General features: G+C 40.0%; 1 protein-coding gene, 1 long non-coding RNA gene and 1 pseudogene across 2 annotated transcripts in view; all 3 read left to right on the plus strand.

The window, feature by feature from the left end:
- The window catches only part of SAAL1 (serum amyloid A like 1), a 28,993-nt gene extending 25,717 nt beyond the window's left edge, over nucleotides 1-3,276 (plus strand). The window contains exon 12 of the mRNA XM_013055879.2: nucleotides 459-3,276. Within this exon, the coding sequence (XP_012911333.1) occupies nucleotides 459-551 (93 nt within the window). The 3' untranslated portion in view covers nucleotides 552-3,276. The remainder of the gene's footprint in view (nucleotides 1-458) is intronic.
- Nucleotides 3,277-4,866: 1,590 nt separating this feature from the next.
- LOC123387776 lies at nucleotides 4,867-10,827 on the plus strand. Its single transcript, XR_006602272.1, has 2 exons — nucleotides 4,867-5,213; nucleotides 8,273-10,827. It is a non-coding gene; the product is annotated as an uncharacterized LOC123387776 (long non-coding RNA).
- Nucleotides 10,828-23,579: 12,752 nt separating this feature from the next.
- LOC123387764 lies at nucleotides 23,580-24,866 on the plus strand (annotated as a pseudogene).
- The last annotated feature ends 236 nt before the right edge of the window (nucleotides 24,867-25,102 follow it).

The raw sequence follows: 25,102 nt of genomic DNA on the forward strand, positions 1-25,102 counted from the left end.
GTTATAAAGTAAATCACATATACATTAAGCAAAGATAAGATTCTTGGGTAAGAATGAACAGTAGGTTTTTGTGGTTCATCAGATTCCATTACATTTGCTACCATTAGAGATAGTTTTAAAATAGGAACTTTTGAAGTATGAAAATGAAGTATGGAATGTGGGAATGAGAAGCCATGTCAACAAGGAGTAGGGTAATAAAACTCAGTAATGGACGCTAAAGGGGAAGCAGTGGGGGTATAAATCGTAGTTCAAGATAAAACTAAATGGTAAGGGCTAGTCACTTTGATGTTTCAGGGGACTACCTGGGAATCCGTATTATTGTCATCTGGGGATCTGTCACATTTCTTTTCCTCTGGACTCTTTAGAGACCATAGGTAGAACATATAGTCAACAGCTGGTATTTTAAAACCACATTTTCTTCTACTTGTATTTATTTGGCTCTTTTGTTTGACTCACAGATAGAAGACTTTCTCAAAATTCTACATGAAGTTGATAAAACTCTTGCTGATGACCTGGAGAAAAGCTTCCCAAGTTTGAAGGCTCAGACTTAAACACTGATTTGGAGTTTCCTCTGCCCAATAAATGAACTTAACTTTTGGCACTGACAGTTGAAATTGACATGTAGGAGATGTTAGGTGAAGCCTGTTGGACCCTCATTGTCTGGTATTACACCTATACCCTTCTCTCTGCCCCAGTCTTCTCTCACTTAATTCGGCATTAGAATCTGGAGTTTTCCTCTGCTGTCAAATACACCACCCCATATGCATTTTTTGGTGGGGCGGTGGTGGGGGGAGGTATGGTTTTGTGTTAGTTGTCTTCTTTAGGTAAAAAAAAAAACAAATACAAGCTTATCATTGAGGTTCTTTTTAGGTTGAGGACTTGGTAAGGATTTTCTTCATACCTTTTAATTTGATTTTTATGTGAGAATTTTCTGTTTGTCTCCCCTGCAAGTACATTCAGCTGCACAAATAGAAAACCCTACTCTAAGAGCTTAATCTGATAGCTTTTATGTATCTGATGCAATAAGAAATCCAGTGGTGAGCAGTCTAGACCAAATTTGTTGACTCAGGGATCCTGATTCCTTTTACCTCCCCATGTAGTCTGTGTGTAGACCTTTGTGTTCATATTTATTGGTTAAGGGGACTTTAACATCTTTGGATCTTCCATCCACATTCAGGCAGGAAAAAGGAGAAAGAGGTAAAGGGACTTTGTCCTTCGAAGTCCTTACCTTCATATTTGTAAAGGACATTCCTCCCTGCCCGGAACTGTGTTGATGGCCATCCCTAACTGCAGCTATTTGAAATAAAGTCTCCCCCCCCCCCCCCAGGGTCTTTAAGAGAGAAAGGCATGAAGAGTTCTGAAAGGCTTTTTGATAGTCAGTCTGTGATTTTTGCTACAGTATACAAGCATATCTTAGCCTTTTGCGATTCTAAATTGTGTTGATTGTGTGCTAGATTGTCATTAACAACTAACTCAGAAGCAGGTTTTAGTTTATACAGTTCATTTTTTTTTAATGTTGTAACTATGAAGATAGAAATGTAACATTTTGATGAAAGTGTATTAGCAAAAATCTCTATTTTCAGCATAATTCCAGTGGTTAGATTTCAGAAAATGTTTTGCTTGAGTGAGTTCGGAGTTATTTAAATTAAGATGGAGGGAGTTTAAGAACTTCGGACTGTATGCAAACTGGGCTTCATGTGATTTCCCTCACATAACATTTTTATCCTTGTATAGTGCTTCAAAATAAGATCTGTGCAGAAAGACAGCCAGGGAAGCTATTCCCTATTCTTAGGGAAGCAGTTTGCATTATTTAGTTACTGAAAGTAGAGTTTTTAAGAAAATATGAATTATGAATAACAAAGCTAGCTTTTTACCAGTCTTCAGGTAGTTTTCTGGATTGTTTACGCAGCTGTGACTATTAATCTAGTTTTATTTATGAGATGAGGTGAGCTTTGGATCCTCTTACTGTGCTAGCTTCCCAGCCTCCTCCTTTGCATAAAAAGCACAGCCATCTTTTTAAACCCCTCTTCTGGTATATAGCCCCTTCTCAGTTTATTGCAGAATCTTTCTAGCTTTGGTCTTATCTCACATTTTGTCTTTTTTCTTTAAGTGACTTTTGCTGATAAAACATTAGGACATACCATTACTGAGAAGAGATACACAATTTCCAGTTTGGAGGTAGTTTTATTGTTGAAAATATTCCTGCTGAAAAGAAATGAATATAAAGTTAAAATCTTACTGTTAACTGTGATTAGTAGGTTTACGCTATAGGTTTTCATGTCTTCTGTGCTGACCTTATCCTAGGCTGAATGTGACTGTATTTAACGTGAGATCTCAAGGGCACTGGTGAAGTCACTTCCTGTGTATGTGAACTAATGTGAGTTTGCTCCTTGGTGCCTTACAGATAGAGGCTACACCAGGTGGAGCTATCAAACAAAGTAATCTTTCTTTGCAACAGAACATTAGGAATAACTTCCAAAGCTGTGATCCTTGAGGAGTGGTAAGGGAGCTCTTTTTATTTAGGATTTGAGATGAATATTCAGAGGCAGACCTTTATCATTGCAAGCAGAGGCGGGTAGAAGGTCACACATACATACTTAGAAAATATGTCTAACATGCATTGTGTGTTGTGTTAGGAAGCTTGTCTTCCTTCTGGAGCAGAGATATTAACATGATGAGGCAGAGGTAACTCTCGGACACTTTATGGCCCATCTGCACAAGTGTTGGCTTAGTGGTTGAGCCCAAACTGGTCAAGGCTGGCTGGAGCTCAATTCTCCTGTTGTTAGTTTCTGAAAGATAAAATTACCAGTTCCTGTAGGGTGAGCTCAGAGGATCTGCCAATGATACCTGCTAGCTAGTACTAAGAATTCCATTTTATCTTGAAGTTTAAGGTGAAAGGTACAAAAAACCCTGTAAGAGTAATATTCCCAAGTTGTTAGTCATGTTTACTTGAGTGCATATGAATTTCGCCTTTTGTTTTAGAAATAGCACATTTTAAAAGGGAAGCAGAAAGCTCCTAGCTGTCTGAGGGAAAGAGTGCCACTCCAAGTGGGTAAGTCACCAAGGGAGAAAAAGAATATATTTGGGAAGGTTCGGAATGTCCAGGTTATTTTCTGTTTCCCATTTCTTCCTTGGACCTGCCCTGTCACTTGTTACTAATTGCTCTTGTAACATGATAAGGTATTGTATATTTTCGTATTTTGATATGTTTGCAAACTTCCTAAATCTATAAATTATAATAGTTTTTTAAAGAAATAAAAGATGAGCAATGCTGAATCTTTTTAATACTATACAGTCTGATGAATTCACCCCCCAAATTTAGGACTTGCATTAATTACAGGTGATATTTTGAAATGGTGCTTTCTCCAGGAGCTTAAATATGAAATTTGGAATTACATGTACAAATGAAATGAAAACTTTTACTATACTTTGTTGCAGAGAAGGGGAAATGTACAAAATGAACTTGGGTTATTATGTTAAATATGTTGTTCTATTTCTAATTAAATTAGAGTTTGATTTTTGAAGTATCTAAACCACTTAAGACCAAACACTTAGGACATATTTTCCTTTTGCCCCTCCCCACCAGTCTCATAGAGGGACAGATAGAAAAAGTTGTGCAACCTGTAGCAGATTTGATCATTGTTCTCAAGTCTTCACCTCTGTGTACTCATTCTCATTCCGTGGCTTCTCAGTGGGTAGAGTATACTTCTGTGTTCCTTGACTTTGAATTTGGCCAAGTCACTTTGCTTTGGCCAATAGAATTTTTTTCTTCATTTGTAAATATGTATTTAATATATTTATGCTAAATATCGAGAAAAGGACTTCCTTAGGATATATATATATATATATATAAAATATGTATATTATATATATAATGGAAAGATATAGATATACATACCCATGATATATATTAGGGGAAAAACCCTACCCTAAACATAATTCAATCAAAAGCAGTCAGTTTTAATTTTTCATTCTTTACTCATTTTGGTTAATGAAGGTTTTACTTTAATATAATGAGTATGCAAACGTGCATGAGTCTCTGGGTCTGATGTTTTGATACAATACTGTTAAGGGTCTGCAGCTATGCTGTTACCAAGTACAGTATCTTCTGGACACACATGGCTACTGAACACTTGAAATATGACTAGTCCAAATTGAGATAAATATAAAATACATATCGGACTTTAGGAAAAGTAATAAGAAAAAAGTAATACAATATTTTTCATCAATGTTTTATATGGATTACATATTAAAAGATAATATTTTGGATATATCCAGTTATAAATACATTATTAAATTGCATCTTTTCTTTCTAGCTTTTTAAATGACTACTAGAAAATTTAAATTGTAGTGATTTAAACTTTTTTTTTTTTTTTAAGATTTTATTTACTTATTTGACAGACAGAGATCACAAGTAGGCAGAGAGCCAGGCAGGGGGGGGCGGAAGCATGCTCCCCACTGAGCAGAGAGCCTGATACAGGGCTCAATCCCAGGACCCTGGGATCATGACCTGAGCCGAAGGCAGAGGCTTTAATCCATTGAGCCATCCAGGAGCCCCTAACTTTATTTTTTATTTTATTTTTTTAAGTTACTTTTCCTGAATTATTTATTTACTTGTTTGCTGACAGATTTTTTTTATTAACACGAGTAATATGTGAACACCATTTTTCAAAATCCTAACAATACAGGAAGGACCAAAGTCCTTTTTCTCTACACTCTCTACACTCTCTAAAATTCCTAGCCCCGCTTTTTTTTTTCTTTTTAAAGATTTTTTATTATTCATTTGACAGAGAGAGATCACAAGTAGGCAGAGAGGCAGGCAGAGAGAGAGAGAGGAGGAAGCAGGCTCCCTGCTGAGCAGAGAGCCCGATGCGAGACTCGATCCCAGGACCCTGGGATCATGACCTGAGCCGAAGGCAGCAGCTTAACCCACTGAGCCACCCAGACGCCCCCTTAGCCCCGCTTTTATGTATTTACGTAATGGCCAATAGAAGGTTAATGGAACTGATGCAAGCTGAGTACTTAATATACTATTCTTTTTTAAGGCTTAATAATATTCCTTTGTGTGTAGATACCTCCTTTTCTTCATCTGTTTCTTCCATCTGTAGGTTTGACCCCTCTCTTGGCTTAGTGAATAATGCTTCCGTGAGCTTGGGAGTGCAGATAAGCTCTTTGAGATCGTGATTTCAGTTCCTTTGGATATACACTCAGAAGTAAGTTTGCTGGGTCAATGGTAGTTTTTTTTTTTAAAGATTTATTTATTTTAGAGAGAGAGAGTGCACAGTAGGTGGAGGGACAGGGGGTGGGGGGGAAGAGAATCCTGACACAGGGCTCAGTCTCACAATCCTGAGATCACGATCTCAGCCAAAACCCGAGTTGGACGCTTAACTGACTCTGCCACCCAGGCACCCCTATTTTTTATATTTTTGAGGAAACTCCATAATATTTCCATAGTGGCTGTACCAGTTTCTGTTCATAGTAACTGTATACAAGTGTTCCTTTTTCTACACATCTTCATTAATACTTGTTATCTTTGTATTAATGATAGCCATCCTGTGTCTGGTATGAAGTGATCTCTCATTTTGGTTTTGATTTGCATTTCCCAGGTGAATAGTGATGTTGAGTATCTTTTCATATACCTCTTGGCCATTTGTAATCTCTGATGAAATGTCTCTTCATTTCCTTGCCTAAATTTTTTTATTCAAGTTACTTGGGTTTTTTGCTATTGAGTTGAAGGAGTTGTTCCCTGTATATTTGATGATTAGCTCATTATAAGGTACATGGTTCGGAAATATTTTCTTACATTCCATAGGTTGCCTTTTCATTTTGTTGATTGTTTCCTTCGTTATGCAGAAGCTTTTAGTTTGCTGTAGTCCTACTTAACTAGGTTTGCTTCCGTTGCCTGTTCTGTTGGTGTCTTTCCAAGAAGTGACTATTAAGACCAATGTGAAGAGGCTTTCCCGTTTTCTTTGTGAAGTTTTACCATTTCAGTCTTACATTTACAGTTTTATCCATTTTGAGTTCATTTTTATGTATGGTGTAAGATAAAGGTCCAGTTTCCCTCCTTTTTGTGGATATCCAGTTTTCCTTAACACCATTTATTGAAGAGACTCTCCTTTCCCCATGGTGTATTCTTGGCACCACTGTTGACATCAGTTGTCTGCGTATGTGTGGGTATATCTCTGGGCTCTCTGTTCCGTTCCATTGGTCCATATGTCTGTTTTAAAACAATCCCATTTTTAATAGCGTCAAAAAAAATAAAACATTTAGGAATAACCTTAATCGGGAATCAAGGAGATGAAATACTTACACACTGAAAACTATGAAACACACACAAAAATCAGGCAGACACAAATAAGTAGAAAGACATCCCATGATCATGAAGTGGAAGAAAGAACATTGTTAAAATGTTCATGCTACCCAAAGTAATCTATAGACTCAATGCAATGCCTATTAAAATCCTAGTGAGCATTTTTTTTTTCTCACAGAAATAGGAAAAAAAAAGTCCTAAAATTCAGGTGGAACCGTAAAAGACTCCAAATAGCCAAAGCAATTAGCTTAAGGAGCAAAGCTGGAAGCACCACTCTTCATGATTTCAAAATATATTATAGAGCTTTTTAGGGTTTCATGAATGAGATCTGAAAAGCTTCAAGAATCTGAAAATTCTACAACTGCATTTATTTTTCATGAGCAGTAAAATTAGGTGAAGATGTACCAGACTTGATACCTCATTGCAAATATAACTTGTACTGGAACATCAAGAGCTCTTTAGCTACAGCCTACTATGTGCCTTTTGCTGCCTCTAAATATCTTTCCTTGTGAAATGGTTTAAATTTACCTTGGAAACACCAGCTTCCTGTGTTCTACTGCTAAGGCTACAGCATATATTTGTAAAAACTTTTCTGCTCACTAGGACACCTTGTTAATTACATATTGGGCTTATATCAATATTGGACTTGTTGACTGCAGGCTATTTAGGAGTTGAAACCTTACTCAGACCATCTGCCAGACCCTGCCCATTGGAAATGCTCTTCCCTATTACTGTAATGAAATCACTAAAATCATTTCCTGTCCCTGGTCCTTGTTCAGATCTTCTATCTATTGTCAATAAGAGAATATTAAAATACTCAGGAAAGTCTACATATCCTTTTCATCTTGGTCTACAGTATAGCACATGGCTTTGTGTTGTAGTGCTGGAAATAATAAATAATGACGTCAAGCCTATTGTAATAAAAAAAAAAAAAGGCTGCTTATTAAATTCTTTCCCCAGCTGGTTTTTCTTTGACATCATGGAATCTGTTTATAATTACTTTTATGGGTTTTCCCTCTTACTGTTCAGGGTTTATGTGATTACATAAGAAATTGAAACATTTTGGGAACAGACCCTTCGTAGAACTGAGTTTCCTGCTCAGTTAGTCAGATTACGACAATGGGACAGTGGGAAGACTTTTTATTCTCCTGGAGGAGTTCTGACTTCCTGAAGTATGAACTTGCTTCCAGGAAGGAGTGTACCTTGAAATCATGGTGGGTGGGTAGATGAAGCTGTATTATAGTCTACAAGTCAAGAAAATTCATGTACATGGCTTTAGCATAAGTCACCGAGTCGGTAGTTTTGTTTTGAGTGCTGTCTGTTGACCCCATACCATTTGAGGAATTTGGCAGCTCTGTAAATTCACTCTTCCTTTGGGACTGTACTTGGAAGGCTGTGGCATTTGTAAATCCATGAATGTGCTTTCTTCAAAGTGTGATTGGCATTGGACTTGTCTTTCCTGTGCCCAGGAGCAAGCATTCATTTGGCCAATCAGCAAATACTCCTGGAGGAAACAAATCCTTTAACTCCCCCATCTCGGAGAAGTCTGTACTGTCTTACCATTGGGCGAAAAAAAATCTGCTGATGTTGTGGACCCCGGAACAAAGTCCCCAAAATGCCCTATTTTTTTTTTTTTTTAATGTTTGTTTGAGGTTTGGACGAACCAGATAATGTCCTGTTTGTCATAATCAGTTCTAGAAATAATTTCAGTTTTTGTGATTGTAGTAGCCAATATTGAAAGCGATTTGAAGACTTCTTGCTCCAGATGTACTGTTTGCTTGTTGTCCACAGCAAGTGATATCTGAATGGTTTTCAGAGATCCAGATTTCATATTTTCAGATGAACCTTGAGTAATCTGAAAATCTTAGATTTTTTTTTATTCTATTTGGACTTTTTTTTTCCCCTATTTTTTTTTTTTTTTTAATTTGGGCATGTTTTAATGTGGGTTTGCTCTCTCTTTAGAGCACATGGATGAAGACACAATTTTCCACAACAATTCATGAAGCACTCAAGGATTATTTTATGTTCTAGGAAGTTGTACCCTGAACTCTTGTGGCCCCAAAGGAAACCAGGGGGATCGTGCTGCAGAAGCCCTTTGGAGGAACGTGCCAATTACTCCGTAACCATGAGTTGGCTCTCCTTTGATGGAGAGATTAATAGTTTCCATAATCATATCATCCTGGTTGCTCTGTGCCCAGAGTTTACTTAGACTTGAAAGAAAAGGAAATTAATTGGAAAAGAAAAAAAAAAATATGTTCCTCTCTTGCCTCGCTTCCAAAGCCTCTCATCTGGAGAAGGGATGAGAAGGAGATTCAAGGGTGTGTTGTCAGTGGAAGCCAAGAAGTTTATTCTCTTTTGCAGTTCTTGATGTAAAGATCCAGAAGAAAGTAGCTGGATAGTGGGGAGGATATAGGCATGGGAATTGGGGCACAGCTCTGCACATATAATTCCAAACAGAAGAGAAACATTTGGTAGCAAACCCAGTATATACCCATGAAGCCATGAGTACCTGCTGCTGGAAGTAAATGCAGAAGAAGCAAAAAAGGGGATTTGTAGCTCATGTGATTGCCATCAGACAAATTAGATTGCTCTACTTCCACTATAGAGAAGGTGCTGTGAGCTTATTTGTCACATCCTTGGAGTTTGGGAAATATTTTCTTTAGTTAGAATCTATTCTTTTCTGGCGCTGAAATTGGAGCTCAATTCTTTTTTTAGCCCTGACTGTCACTCTGACCAGTTCTCTTGCCCTTTGTGCCAGTGCTGATAATTGTAATGTTGCTGTTGAGCCTCAGAGGATTTCAGTGGACAGATGATTTGGTTCTTCTTGGGAGCATTGGGATATTAATAAAATGTTCTATATCAGAGATGAACTTCCAACAGGTGATCAATAAGTGTTTTGTTGAAGTTTATTGAACCAGTAAGAGAAACTGAATTGTAGAACACTTCTCATTTATTCATTCATGCCACAATATATTGTGATTTTTTTGGAGTTGACACGTGTTAAGCACTGTTTGGTTTGTGGGAGTAAGAAGGTGACAATTCAAAATAGGAAGAAAACAGAGAGCTAGTTAATAGGTGTTCATTCTATCAGTTCCTGAAAGTCAAGGACCATGTCACTTCCCTTGAAGTGATGTACTTTTGTTACCAGACAGAGAACCAGTTCCAAATTCAGATTCAACTGCTCACCACTTGAAAATCATTACTCAAGAGACAGGTGATGGTGGGAAAGGAATGGTTGCTTAATTCAGGAAGCTTGCAACTTGGGAAGGTGGTACACGAAGGTCTCAAAGACCATATTCCCCATCCAGGGAAGTCATGGGAAAAGGGAGGGAGGGGGTTCTGTGTGCCAGAGAAGCAGGTGCCCAGGTGGTTAGTCATTTGTCAACCTGACCCTGAGTAGACTTGCTGGCATTAGCAACAGCTGTTTTTGGATGTAGTCAGGCTTTATCTTCTGGGAAAGTTTGGTCCTTGATGCTGAAGGCCAGGGGTCTGTACATCTCAAGGAAAGTAGGTTAGTTCTGCTACAGATCAAGAGATTGATGTTAGCAAGCAAGGAGTGCACAAGCTTGAAGCAAGTTAACCCTTAAGACCAATTGGGGTGCTGTTACACTTTCACTCCTGCAAGTTACCTGCCAGTAGGAGATTTGGGTTTGTTTGTTTGTTTTTTTACTCTTAACGTGATTATAAAAGATAGATTGGCCCTTTCTTCGGTGGTTATCTCCCTGCAGTTTATATGTAGGCCCAACAACAAGCACCCTTCCACCACTGGCCACCTTCAATGACAAGGACAGAAGATGAATGTTTGCCACACCTCTCTTTGGGACCTTACAAAGATACCACGTCTCAGGCTACTCTCATTCCATTCCAGGGATTGACCATATCCCACCTTCAGAGGGAGGCTCTGAGTTTTAGCTTTCCCAAGTTCTCTGAATTCTCCATACAGGTATCTGCTGAATTGAGAGCTAGCCATCATGCCAATAGGCCTGCCGTACCACAGCATGATGATGCCACTGCAGAGGCTGGAGGCAGGGGGTTTGAGGGAAGGTTGGTCCAGGAGGCTGGAAGAATGATGTGTATATAAGAGACGCCAGGCTTTGGTGCTACTGGGAGATGAGATGAAGCTCCATCACCTAGGGAGAATTCTAGAAACTGACCCAAGCCAGAAGAGCCCTCCTGAATCTGCATTAGCTGTAGAACATAGGTGCAAGCAATGGTGAAGCAGCCAGCACTCTGGAGGCTGAGAGTTCACAGTTGGAAAGAACACAATCCTTTTCACATCTACCATGAAGTCTGATGGTTACACCGCTATGGACACCATCTTAGGAGGAAGCTCTTTAAGACCGTAAACTTTTTTTTGGTTTTTGGTTTTTGGGGTTTTTTGTTTTGTTTTGTTTTGTTTTGTTTTGTTTTGAGATTGACCATTCTTGAAGAATTCTTAAAGATTGAATTCTGACAATATTGATAATATCAATTTCATTTGTTGAACCAGAGTAAATTAAAATAGATTGGATCTAAAATGAATTGATCTTTGGCTTATTAATTTTCCTATTACTAACAGATGTGGGCTCCAGAGAAATAGCAGATTTGATATAAGCAAAATGAAGCTGTACCTTTTCACATGTGAGTAACACTATGAGTTAAATTTTGAGACCCTATAACAGGGGAAAGAGTCCAAGGGGATGGACTTACCAAAGTTTTAATAGATAAGAGAATCTTTACAGACGTCTTTCGGTATTTCTACAGTCAGATATATTCTGTATTCCTCTACGTAGGTTTATTTCCAAGAAAACAAAGGGGCAGGTGATGATAGATGATAAATATATTTTTTAAAGATTTTATTTATTTGTCAGAGAGAGAGCACAAGCAGGCAGAATGGCAGGCAGAGGCAGAGAGAGAAGCAGACTCCCTGCTGAGCTAGGAGCCCGATGCGGGACTTGATTTCATTACATTTTAGGAGGCTGGAGGTTTGCTGACTAACTTTGTATCCAGAATCCATAGGGACCACCTAATATATATGTTATGAGTAAACCAAGAGTGTTCCTTTAAAGGCTGGCACATCTAAAGGAAAAGAAATTGGAGAATTCCAAATCTGGTTTACAACCAACCTCCAATGTAAAACAGCCTAACTAGTTCATTCGGATATTAAGCAAGCATTAGCTGATTCCCAGATACATGTCAGTGCCAAGGACTGGGAATACAGTGCTTGGAATATGGCAGTTGTTCCATAAGTGTTAATTGCCTAAATAAATGAAAGCTGTGCTCCCTATCCAGAGATAGAATTACCTAAAGCTAATAAAGCTTAACCTTTAAGCAGTGGTCCCCAAAGTTTGATGCACATAATAATCACCTAAAGGTATTTTAAAAATGCTGATACCTGGCTCTCCCCACCACACATGCCCCCTCTCCCTACATTCTTATTTACTTGGTATGGGGTGCAAACTGAGTATCAGGATTTTTAAAGCTCCCCACATGGTCTAATGTATAACAAAGTTTGAGAGGTACTATGTTAAGGGCCTCAAACTTGCTCAAGCCCTTTCCAAAATGCCTGGGAGGTGCCTAACAATTTCAGCTGTGAAATTTTTAGTCATTTTCTTGAACGGTCTCCCAAATTGAATAAGCTTCAGGTGCTACAAAACCTGGATCCGACCTTCTGTATCCTTGAGGCGTTCTTGGTCCAGTCAGCAGGTTACTCAGCCAGCACGAGCCTTTCAGAGGTATAATGTGGCGGAAAGACGCAGATTACCAGTCCTCTTATGGCTGTCACCACATGAAAATGAAACTTATAAGCAACACCTGCCGCTTTTCGTGGGCTCATCCTTGTTTTTCTGGTCCATGACTGTGACATTGGATTTTTGCAGTGCTTTCAGAAGGAGCTCCACTTTGGCGTAGAATTGGTTGCTACCAATGTCAGGGCTCCATGGGTTTTGGGGTTTTGCATTATGATTGGATTTTCATGGTTAGCAGAAAGTTTCTAGCATTTCTAGCACCAGTCCTTTGCAAGAGACACACGCTCATACGCTGATCCTTTTCTGTGTCCCTGGAGTTCTGTACCTCACCATTCTCCCTGTCTTTCCTGGGGGAGTTGCCTGGTGACACTTACGAAGCTGATTTAAAGCTCTACAAAATTTATTCAGTGATTTTATTACAGAGACAAACAATAACCATTTCTGCTGTACATGTGGGCCAGTTGGCAAATAAAATGGCCACATGTGGAATTTCCGCTTCTTTGCCTTTGGCCACGTGAGCATCTGGGACTGTGTGTCCCTGCCTCAATGGGATGAGCATGCACACAGCCTGGAGAGGAAAGAATGGAGCAGCTCACTGTGCAGGAGCGTTTTGAAGCGCCTCTGAACTTGCTAAGTTGCCGTGTGAGCGGATTGGCTGGTATCATCTACTAAGTACAAAGGCTACTCCTGGCTTCTTTGAGGCTTTGTTATTCCTGGTCGTGTTTTGTTGTGAGTCCTCTTGGTCCCTCAGGTGTATCAAATGCCTACTTAGCAGGTCATATCCAGGTTATTTACACATCTTATTATCTATGGCTTGTTACCTTTCAAGGAAAAGTTACATAATACATAAGCCAGAGTCCTCAGTGATGACTCAAGGCAGATTAAGGGCATGGCTGCTTCTCTTTGTAAGAAAAGACAGAGGCTTTTAAAAATTGATTTCTGTCACAATGGAGCCTGTAAAGTCTTCTGATATCTGGCACCTAAGAAAAGGTGGCTCCAACTAACCTCTTCCAGTGTGGGGTTCTGGGGTATTAATGCCATCCAGGTAGGATTTCCTCAAAGACGAGGGGATGATCTCTCCTTTGTGTCTATTTGGAACTCCTGGAGTGGCATTCCATTTTTTTTCTCTGTATGATGTTTTTTTTTTCTTCACTCTTCTAGATGGTCACATTTAGATTCTTTCAGAATATTCCTGATCATTGTAAAAGCTTGGCCACACTTCGATGAACTCAGTTAGAAATACAAAGGAGAAAGAGGTTAATCAAGTTTGCTCACTTTCCCTGTTGTAGACTTAGTGATACCCTTTCATAAAAGCTTCAGAGATCATTAATTAGACAAATGGTACCGGCTTTGCTTTCTGCAGCCCCAACAAATGCTGTTTGGCTGGTAGGAGAAATGACTAGTTGCACTGAATGAGGGGGGTGATCATGCCTCTTTGAATGGTACAAAGCAAACATTAAGACAGCAGATATTGGGGAAACCAAGTGCGCCTGAGCAACAGGGCCCATTTCTCCATGCACAGTTATTTTCAAATGCTGTAAGATAGTCTCCTTCCTCCTCGAAAATCTGAACAACCGGCATGTCCTAGTGATTTGGAATGTTATATATTTCCATAGTTAATGGGATTTTTCTCACAGTTTGCTTTATTAACATGATCAGGAATGCTGTCTTGCACAACTCCAGGGGGCAGTATTCACACTGTCTCTTATGAAGGTCATGCCTTCTGGACTTAGAATGCCGTGGCTCTTCCGGATCGTATTGGGCATTTCATAATTAGCTCGTAATAATAGACAAGGAAGCTTCCTATGACTTAGAACCCAAAGTTAAAGAACGCTAAAAACCTGAAGAAACAAAAAAAATCCTTTGGGTTCCATAGTCCATTATTTGAAATTTTTTGGTACTTTGAGGAGAAAATTACCTGGGATAAGTGAGTTCTGGGACCCTGGTCCCCCTCTGTCACTCTCTCTGACTTTAGGTAAGCTATAATACATAGCAAATAGAAGGCTTTGTCATGACCAGTACTAATTGGGCTGTTTTGTTCAATGTGTTTGACCATAAGCCAACATTTCTTGGAGTAATAATGGTGAAGCAAAGTTGTTCAAATAAAAAATAGGGTTTCCAGTTGTAATTTTTAAAAGAGTAATTGACAACTGAAGTAGATTTGCATAACGCTGCGTGTAACCAGACGTGTGCACAGCTCTTCCCGGAAAGCCATCCGGGTGTTGTTAGAGATGAGTGCTCACTGAAGGTATCATGTTGTGAAGATTACGTGCTTTTTGGAGGAAGATTTAGTAGATTTGGATTTTGAGGACTCAAGAGATTATGTCCTGGCCTGATCTCTCTCTCTCATCCCTTTGTCTCATCAAACTACTTTCCATTTGAACATGAGTAGAATCCCATATGGCCTGTAACATCTGAGGTCTTGTACAAACACCTCTGATTCATACTCGGATACATGGGTCTTTGACCTTTCTGATAAAGGATTACAGAGAGCATTTTGTTTTATCATCACATTTTCATTTCTCTCACGTAGTCTTGCTTATTTTTATATTCATTCATTTGTTCTCAACAAACATATGTTGAACATCTTCTCTGTCACAGGTGCTGTGTTGGATTCAGGGCTGTAGGGATGAAAAGCACAGTCCTTGCTCTGGAGGAGTTTTTGGTAAAGGAGAGAAACAAGGAAACAAATAATTATAATCCATAGACCAGAGTAAGCTCAGAGAGCATTCCCCGCTGTGATTGTGGCTTCTGGCTTCTGGCTGCAGTTTGTTTCCGAGATCCCCTTTAATTAAATGGCAAAATGTAAACTAAACATATACTCATTCATGGGCATTCAAACCAACTCTCATCTTAGAAGTGGTAGCATGATGAGTAAGACAACACAGCGCTGTTGGAACAGCTAGTTTCGGGTTCTTTTTCTGTCCTTTACAAGCTGTGTAAGTCTGGGCAAGTCACTGAACTGTTCTGTCTCCCATTACTTTAAAGACCAAAATAAGCAATATAAATAAAAGCACTTTGTGCAATGGAAAACACTATATTTAAGACTATTTTAGGGAAAAAAAAAGGCACTTTGCCACATGCACACACACACACTGAAGAATAATAAGACTAACTTTTTTTTTTTTAAGATCTTATTTATTTGACAGAGAGAGAGATCACAAGTAGGCAGAGAGGCAGGCAGAGAGAGGGAGGGGGAAACAGGCTCCCCGTTGAGCAGAGAGCCCGATGCGGGGCTCGATCCCAAGACCCTGGGATCATGACCTGAGCCGAAGGCAGAGTCACTCAGGCGCCCCAATAAGCACAACTTTTACTTTGGGCCCCATTTTTTTTTTAACCTGAAAAAACATTCTTTTTTCCTCTGAAAGGATTTTTTTTAAATCATAAATATAAACTGGATTGTGATTATCAAAACAATTCTTCCTTCTACCAATCTTCAGTCACAAGGCAATTAGAAAGTATGCATTTTATTTTATTTTATTTTATTAAAGATTTTATTTATTAACTTGGCAGACAGAGATCACCAGTAGGCAGAGAGGCAGGCAGAGAGAGAGAGAGAGGAGGAAGCAGGCTCCCCATGGAGCACAGAGCCTGATGCAGGGCTTGAACCCAGGACTCTGGGATCATTACCTGAGCCAAAGGCAGAGGCTTTAGCCCACTGAGCCTCACCCAAGTGTCCGAAAGTATGCAATTTAGACCCTCAATTTGTGTATAGCATGGTATTAAAATAAAATCCCTATAGATGGTCCTCAGAATAATTTTGCAGAGGATGATTTTCCCTGAAGGGTGCATACTGTATGCACTTCAGTCTTACTGGACAAAAAAGAAAAGTTCTCCATGCATTCCATACAGTATACACCCGCATTTAATGTATTACTCAACAACTCACCACTAAAAATTCAACATGTCCTTTCCCATCTTTAGAAGTATAACATCTTGGGACTGTAACTTTTAAAAGATAATTGTGTAGATGATGAATGCTATCATGGCTTTTCAAACTTTGATGAGGTATTTGTATAAGGGTTTGGAGTTAAAACATATATTAAAATAAATGTTCTTGTCTGTGGTGATATTCTTCTGTATCGAAGAGCCACAGGGAAAGGGAAGAGGAAGGAAACTTGCAATTACTGAGTGCTTCCCATATGCCAAGACCAAATCTAGAGAATTTACATACATAATCATATATATAACAGAAACACCTGGCTAAGTTACAATCTTTTATTCTTCATAAGAATAAGAAAAAATTAGGGGCGCCTGGGTGGCTCAGTGGATTAAAGCCTCTGCCTTCAGCTCGGATCATGATCCCGGGGTCCTGGGATCAAGCCCTACATCGGGTTCTCCGCTCCTTGGGGAGCCTGCTTTCTCCTCTCTCTCTCTCTGCCTGCCTCTCTGCCCGCTTGTGATCTCTGTCAAAAATAAATTAAAAAAAAAAATCTTAAAAAAAAAAGAATAAGAAAAAATTAAAATGTATATAGGGTTAAACATTTTACATCAATTTTCATGTACATTACCTAAAAATAGGATGGGGGGAAACAGGAGTTGCCCGCATGTGGGTCAACTGTTAGGTCCAGAAACATCATTTTAAGCAAAACTGTGTATTTGCACAACTATACATTTCAACTTTACCCTCTCTCCTGAACTGCCATGCAAATAGCATAGTTGTAGGGGTGAAAATAAAATGATGCTACACGCTAATCTCAAACGCTTCCCTAGAATGATCCATGTACAGTTCTTTTCCTATATTACATGAACATTGAACTGCCCCCATACAAAATGCTGTATTAGTTTTACTTGTTATTTTCCCAAGGAGACACATGAAAGGACAAAGCAAGTTTCCAGCACTGGAACACTTTTGGTCATATGAGTATTCTTGATGAGGGAGCAGGAGGCTGGCTGAGGACAAAGCAAAAGCTGGCGCCTTGCACCCCCTCTTCACCCGCTCCCCTCCATATGTGTAGCATTCCTCAGGCACCCCTGATTGCCATAAAACGATAAATAGTTAACTTGCAGGGATCGCAATCCTGCAGAACAGGAATCTCCCTTGCTCTACAAGATGTCCTAGAGACCTAAACAGGGAGGTTACCTTATCAATAGCACAAATTTCCAGAGGCAAATAACTCTTGGTTCCTGAAGCCCTAATGTCCCCCTCCCACCATAAACTGGAGGAGACTGGGGTAGAAAGGAATGTAAATGATAGCCAGATCATAATGCCCCACCAAGAATCCCCCATTATCTTGATGTTAGTGCCTGACCTAAAGATGACATTGATCAAGCCATAAGGGCAAAGACTCCCCCCGGCACCTTGTAGGCCCTCCCTAGCATGTGAGAACTCTGTCGAAATCTCCCATTCCTTCACCACCTCCCCCAACCGTGGGGTATATAACATGCCCACCTTCACAACCCGGGGCAGCAGCAGCTCTTCCTGCCCACGGGTCCTGTCCCCGTGCTTTAATAAACCACCATTTTGCACAAACGACGTCTTAAGAATTCTTTCTTTAGTCATCAGCTCCGAACCTCCTCACCCCACCGAACCTGACTTAGGTTCTGGGACTTCATCATTCTGAAGGTATAACACCCATGCAATCTTTCTGAAAATTGTTTTTCAAGGATTTACTTCAAGAAAATAAAAGAATAGTTCACAGGATAGAAGAAACAGTAACTTATGGGTCAGAACCCTTTTGTTTGATGAAAAAGGGATCAAGTCAGCTGTGACTGGTTCCAGATATTCAAACAATGTCATTAAGTCCTGCTTTCTCTTTCTCTTTCAGTAGTGCTCTTCTCCATGTTGGTATCACTCTCAATAAGTCTTCTCCTCTGGGTGACTTTCATTAGCTATCATTCTTCAAGGTTAAAGATAAAAGAATTTCTCTTCTTCTTAATTGTAAACAAGTTCTTGGGCCTGATTCTTATTGGTTCAGATTGGGTCATGTGACTATCACTGGCCCTTCCTTTCTTCCTTCTGGCTAAAGGCTAGCAATCCTCTGCCAGGCTGATGTAGAGTCATGTGACTGTCCTAATAGTGTGTAGGCAGAGACAGAATCAGGTTCATCCAAAGCAAGTGGACTGAGTGTGGGAGTCAAGAGGGAGTCCCCAGAAGAAAGAGGTTCTGTTAACAGAGGAAGAGGGAATAGATCCAGAAGTCAGAAACAGTAATGTCCTCTACCAGCAATGAACCAATAAACAAGGAAAATTGTTAGTTGAGATCAAATCATCACTGATAATGTAGTATTTGATGCAATCACTAAATGTTAATGTACTAATAATTTGCAAGTAAAATTTCAACACACATTTGAGGCTCAGTAAAGATTTGTTGAATGAATGAGTGAGGCGGTGGGAGGTTTGAGATAGAGTGGACTGAGGAAAGAAGAGCATTCTAAATTCTTTGTCTTGTTAAGGAGAAAGGTTATAGTTACTGATTAATCTTGGTGTTGACAGGATTAGATTTTATACATTGAAGTGTGTTTACTAGGCATTCAAGAATAATCACTATTGAGAAAGGAAAAAAGATACGGAATTTCTAAACTACTGGTTTACAAAGAGAGAGGGGGCCACAAAGACAATTTGGTCAATCCAGCAAAAATCTGGTTGTGAAAGGAAAAAAAATAATGCATTTAATACCCATGATTTGAATGTGTCAAATCCTATTATTAAAAGTAAAGATTTTTCTGTTGAGACGAAAATCAAATTTTATGTTGTTTAAAGGAGACAGCCGTGACAACACACAATAAAGGGGTGGGTCAAGAAAAGCTAGGGAAGTGATAAAATAGAGGGCAGGAATCGAAAAACTAAATAGGATTCAAAGCAAAAAAAAAAAAAACTTAAAGGGACGCCTGGGCTGTCTTACAAGTGGTACGACTAATATAATAGCATGCCTGTCTCAAGGGCTAACAATGAGGATTCCAATCCTTTGAGACAAGGATGCTATTACATCTTCATTTTACAGACAGAGAAACCAAGGCATGAAAGAGTTAAGTAAGTTGCCTGAGGTCACCCAGCTAAGTAAATGGCAGAACTGCTTTTGGCCTCACAGCCCACGTTCTCAACGCCTATGTTCTAAATGCACACACATGTATAGACTTTTGTACCTTATAGTAAAAAATAGCTGGGCTCTTTGTATTTGGTTCCAGTCTTCTTCCTGGGCTTCTAGGAAGACTAGACTTGACCGCTGCCTTGTGGTAAGGAAGGGCATGGTGATTAGTTGTAGCCAATGAAAGGAGAGCAGAAATGACAAGTGTCATTTCTGGGCCAAAGCATTTAAGAGCTGGCATGCCACCTCACAACTCTCTTTCCTCTCTGGTGACAGCCGTAGACAGATGGTGGAGGCACAAGATGGAAGTTACCCGCATCCCTGACTAACCGCCCACCCAGAGAAGCACATGGAGGGGAGCTGCCCTGCAGAGTCTCCCAGTGGGTGTTGGACTTAGAGTGAGAGAGAAATAAACCTTTATTGTCTCAACATAATAAAGGGATAGCTTGTTCCTGCAGGATCGCTTACTCTGATTAGTACGTGCCCCCAAACAAAGAATTCATATTCTCTTCAAATGTAATAGAGTATCCATAATATTAGATAATGTAATGAGCCACAAAGAACATCCTTACAAATTTCCCTAAGCAGAAATCACACAGGCACATTCTCTGACTCTAGTGCTCTAGTGTAATAAAGGAAAAAAAAAATTAAGGAAGAAACTAAAAGAACCTAACTGCATGGAAACCTTTCAATAATGGATAGTTTTCTAGGAAAATGTTCAATACTAAAATTACCTCATAAGGAAGTAGAGAACCTTAAAAGGCTAAGAATATTCACATTGGAAAGGTAGTAAAAAAAAACCTTGTTTTTTTATTTAACCCTTGTCTCTGTCTCAAGGCAACAGAAAATGGTGGGAAATTTCTAAATTAATTCTACAGAGATTAAAAAACCCTGTTAACAGAGCTGGTTAAGAACAGTCATACAAAAAGAAAACTACAGGCCAGTTTTTCTATTAATATGGATGCAAAAATTATAGGCAAAAATGTCAGCAAATAAAATTTAGCACCATATTAAAAGATATATATATATATATATATATATATATATATAATGATCAAGGTGAGTTTATCTTACAAATATTTAACATTAGGAAATCTTTTAATAGATTAATAGATTTAAAAAAAGACGAGCTATGTCATCATTTCAGTGAGTGCCAATAATTCACTTGATAAAATTTAACATCTGTTTCTGAGAAAAATCCCTCTGTAGTCTGAAATAAAAGAAAACATGATACCTATAGCAAATATGATTCTTAATTAAAACATTAGAAATATTGCCATTAAAGCCTGGAACAAAACATTAAGAATTATTAAGCATTGTTCTGACTACCCTACCTAATACAGTAGGACGAAAAACAGATACAAGGTACAAATATTAAAAAGAAAAGATTAAAAATACTATTATTTTTATACAGTTTGTTTTTCATTAATCTTTTTTTTACAAGTAAAGCACAAAAACAGAAAACTGCATAAAACCAATGTGCATCTTATGGAATTATTAAAAAGCAAATACTCCCATATCCATCACCTAGTGCATGAAATAGAACTTTGCCAGTCAGCCGGATGTCTGCCTATATGCCTTCCCCCAAAATAAACCACCATGCTGACTTTTATGATGATCACTTATTTTAAAAGGGCTGTTTTTTTCAGGTGCCTTTTCAGAGGATATGATGTATACCGGTGACCTATTAGAGTGGGTGAGCCTTGTGATGGGTATCAGAGCACGATTGCATGGGGGACTGGGTTTTATATGCAAACAATGAATCATGGAACACTACTACATCAAAAGCTAATGATGTACTGTATGCTGACTAACATAACACAATAAAAAAAGTAGAACCAATGAGATCAGTAGGATGGACTTCTCTCCTATAATTATTCTCCCACTTTCTAAATCATCTAGTTCTTCTGCCCTACAAGATCCTTTTTTCTTTAGTATTTCCTATCTTTTTTTTGTAGTATTTCCTATCTTAACAATAACCAAAGATTGCTCCCGTTACCCCACATCCCCCTCCAGCTGCAAGCACATTGTTTCTGCTCCTCTACAGCAAAACTCCTCTGAAAGAGTTGGCTCTGGCCTGATCTCACCTCTGCTCGTGTAAACTGGATTCTCTGTGTTCCATACCACTGACAACTGCCCTTTTCGGGGATCCCAGTGACTTCCCTGTTGCCGAGCCCAGGTTATAGTTCTGTCCTTCACTTGAAGTAGCATTAAAGGCAACAGACAGTTCTTTCCTTTCTTTCTTTCTTTTAAAGTCCTTTTCTTTTTTAAAACACTTTCTCCTCTTGGCTCTCGGATACCATGTTCACCTGCGTTTTCTCCCTCCCTGGTGTCATCCCTTCAGCCTCCTTGTCCTTCTTTTCTTAGCTTCTGAACATTGGCATGCTCCAGGGCCCAGTTTTGGGCCTCTTTCTTATCTCCCCCCCTTTTTTTTTTAAGATTTTATTTATTTATTTGACAGATCACAAGTAGGCAGAGAGGCAGGCAGAGAGAGAAGGGAAGCAGGTTCCCCACTTGAGCAGAGAGCCCGATGCGGGGCTCGATCCCAGGACCCTGGGATCATCACCTGAGCAGAAGGCAGAGGCTTTAACCCACTGAGCCACCCACGCACCCCTCTTTCTTATCTCTTGATACATTTTCTCCTGAGGAAATTTCACCTAGCCCTGTGATTTTATGCACTATCTTTATGTATGGTCATTATACCAATGACTTCTACATTTATTTCTATGTCCATGGTCTCTTTGGGAATTTTAGACTCCCATCGCGTATGCCTACATGACATGATTCATCTGGATAGCAAGGGGGCATATCAAACTTAGAACGTCCAAAACAAGCCTTAATTTTCTCCACCTTACCAAACCTGCTCCCCCTCCACCATCTGCATCTCAGTAAGTGCAACAATAATCTACCCAGCTGCCATGTAAAGAGCCTATAAATTATCCTTGAAACTCCGTTTCCCCAACCAGCCACCCCCCCCCCCCCCCCCCCGCCATCAGCTGATCCTGTTGACTCCACCTGTGAAGGACATCCTCGGTTGTAGGTTCTTCATTCTCTTCAGCTGCACTCTGCTCATAGGCAGCATCTTATCTCAGCTGGACCCCTTCAATAGCCTTTCAGCCAGTCTCCCTGCTTCCTGCCTTCTTTTTTTTTTTTTTTAATATTTTATTTATTTGACAGACAGAGATCACAAGTAGGCAGAGAGGTAGGCAGAGGGGGTGGGGGATGGAAGCAGGCTCCCTGCTGAGCAGAGATTCCCAATGCAGGGCTCCATCCCAGAAAACTGGGATCATGACCTGAGCCAAAGGCAGAGGTTTTAACCCACTGAGCGACCCAGGCACTCCATTCCACTCCTAACTTCTTGTGCCCCGCACCCACAACTAATCTCCCCCTGTCCACCTAAGAACTGCAACAAGGGAGAAGGCAGTGACCAGGGGCTCCTTTAAATTGCAGCATAAAAGACTGACTTGACTTTATAAAAACAAAACCATTGTAAAGTATAAGATATCTGAAATGACTTTAAAGACATGAAAGGCTTGGGTGAGGGTGATGCATAAATAGTTACCATCCATAATATCTGGAGAGCTCCTGCTTATCAATAAGAAAAAAATAACCCATTAAAGAATGAGCAGTACAGGAAATTCACAAGTGAACAGATGTCTGAAAGGATGCTCAGCTCTGTTAGTAATTACAAAAATGCTAATTAAAAATTAGATATTTGTCTTTGCTACTCGGATTATCGAAATTAAAATGAATAGCATCCACCGTTTGTTGGGGTGAGGATGTCGTTTTATATTCTTGGAAGTAGGGATGGAAGTTGGTATCATCTTTCTGGAAGGCAGTCTGGCAGCACGCACAAGTGGGAATGAGGTCTACAGAAATGCCAGACTGCACATATGCACACAACATAGCTTCTATCATTCAGTTGTCATGAGTTGAAAAGACGTATCGAGAGATTACTATGTGCCAGGCACTGGGATAGCCAATGGAGATTTATCAAAAAAAGCCCACAACAATAACAAAAACAAGAAACAATTTTTGCCTTGTGGGAGGTATCAGTAAGTGAAGCCACACAACTACCTGGGTAATAACTTGCTGTAAGTGCTCTAGAGTAAAAGGGCGGGGTGTGAGGAAGGGCCAAGCGGCGAACCTAACTTAGACGGGGGGATAGTTTACTTCAGGGAAGATATTGACCCTGAAGTGAAAATCTAAATAAAGGATGGGACAAGATAATCAGGTAAGGAGACAGAGTTGGCCTGTGAGGGTAGAGATCTTCAGGGTAAGCATGTGGGAAGGGCCTGAAGTGGGAAGGAGCTTTGCAGAGAAGTCTAGAACAGAACGGTGGATGGAATGCGGTGAAGGAATGGAGGTGATAGGGTAACAAGCTAGAGAGTTGCATTAGGGCCAGATTGGATGTCTTTGCAGTTGATGAAAAAGACTTTAAAAGTTCATCCCCCGTCTTCCAGCCTGCGGATGCCGCTGAGTACGGAGAGTTAAAGTCTTCCCTCCCACTGCTGTCATGTCTAAGCCAGAGTCTCCCAAAGAGCCTGAAAAGCTGGGGAAGCACTTCATCAGAAGTTGGAGCTTTGAAACAACCAATGCACATCTGAGGAGCCATTTTGAGCAATGGAGAACGCCTGCAGGCTGTGTGAATATGAGAGATCCAAACACCAAACCCTCCAGAGGCTTTGGGTTTGTCACCTCTGCTCCTGTGGAGGAGGCGGATGCCGCCATGAATGCAAGGCCATACAAGGTGGACAGAAGAGTGTGGAAACAAAGAGGGCTGTCTTAAGATTCTCAAAGACCTGGTGCCCACTTAACCATGAGAAAGATTTTTGTTGGTGGCATTAGGAAGACACTGAAGTGCATCATCTAAGAGATTATTTTGGACAGTAGGGGAAATTTGAAGTGATTGAAATCACAATTGATGGAAACAGTGGCAGAAAGAGAGGCTTTGCTTTTGTAACATTTGATGACCATGACTTTGTAGACAAGACCGTCATTCAAAATTCTCATACTGTGAATGGCCACCACTGTGAAGTAAGGAGAGTCCTAACTAAGCAAGAGATTAGTGCTTCTTTCACTGAGAGAGGTCAAAGTGGTTCTGGAAACTTTGGTGGAGGTCATGGAGGTGGTTTTGGTTGGAGTGACAACTTTGGTTGTGGAGGGAATTTCAGTGGGTGGCGGGTGAGGTGGGGATGGATATGGGGCCCTGGCGACGGCTGTAACAGATTTGGTGATGATGGAAACAGCTTTGGAGGTGGCAGAAACTATAATGATTTTGGCAACTACAACAATCAATCTTCAAAGTATGGACCCTTGAAATGAGGAAATTTTGGAGACAGAAGCTCTGGGCCCTGTGGTGGTGGAGGCCAATACTTTGCCAGACCATTAAATCAAGGTGGCAGTGGCGGCTGCAGCAGCAGCAGCAGCAGCAGGAGGGACAGCAGTGACAGGAGGTTTTCATTGCTGTCAGGAAACAAAGGGTAGCAGAGAAGAGAGCCAGAGAAGGAACAGGGAAGCTATTACAAATCTGTTACAACAGATTTGTCCACTCAGCCTAGCAGCGTGGGGGCAGGGCTGAACTGCTACAAAGAAGGCATGCTTTAGACAATCCTCATGTGTCTGGGTAAAAACTCAAGGACGGTGTTTGTGACTAATTGTATAGCAGGTTATTTTAGTATCTATTGTATAGCAGGTTATTTTAGTATCTATTCTGTGGAAAATGTAAAGTATTCCAACAAAGGGTTTTAATGTAGTTTTTTTTTTTTGCACCCATGCTGTTGATTGCTAAATGTAATAGTCTGATCATTTAGATGTGTCTTTTTTTTTTTTTTTTTAAAGATTTTATTTATTTATTTGACAGAGAGAGAGATCACAAGTAGGCGGAGAGTCAGGCAGAGAGAGAGAGAGAAGCAGGCTCCCGCTGAGCAAAGAGCCCGATGCGGGGCTCGATCCCAGGACACTGAGATCATGACCTGAGCCGAAGGCAGCGGCTTAATCCACTGAGCCACCCAGGCGCCCCAATTTAGATGTGTCTTA

Source organism: Mustela putorius, unplaced genomic scaffold, assembly GCF_011764305.1.
Source record: "Mustela putorius furo isolate JIRA1106 unplaced genomic scaffold, ASM1176430v1.1 tig00003859_pilon_pilon_pilon, whole genome shotgun sequence".
NCBI classification, from domain to species: domain Eukaryota; kingdom Metazoa; phylum Chordata; class Mammalia; order Carnivora; family Mustelidae; genus Mustela; species Mustela putorius.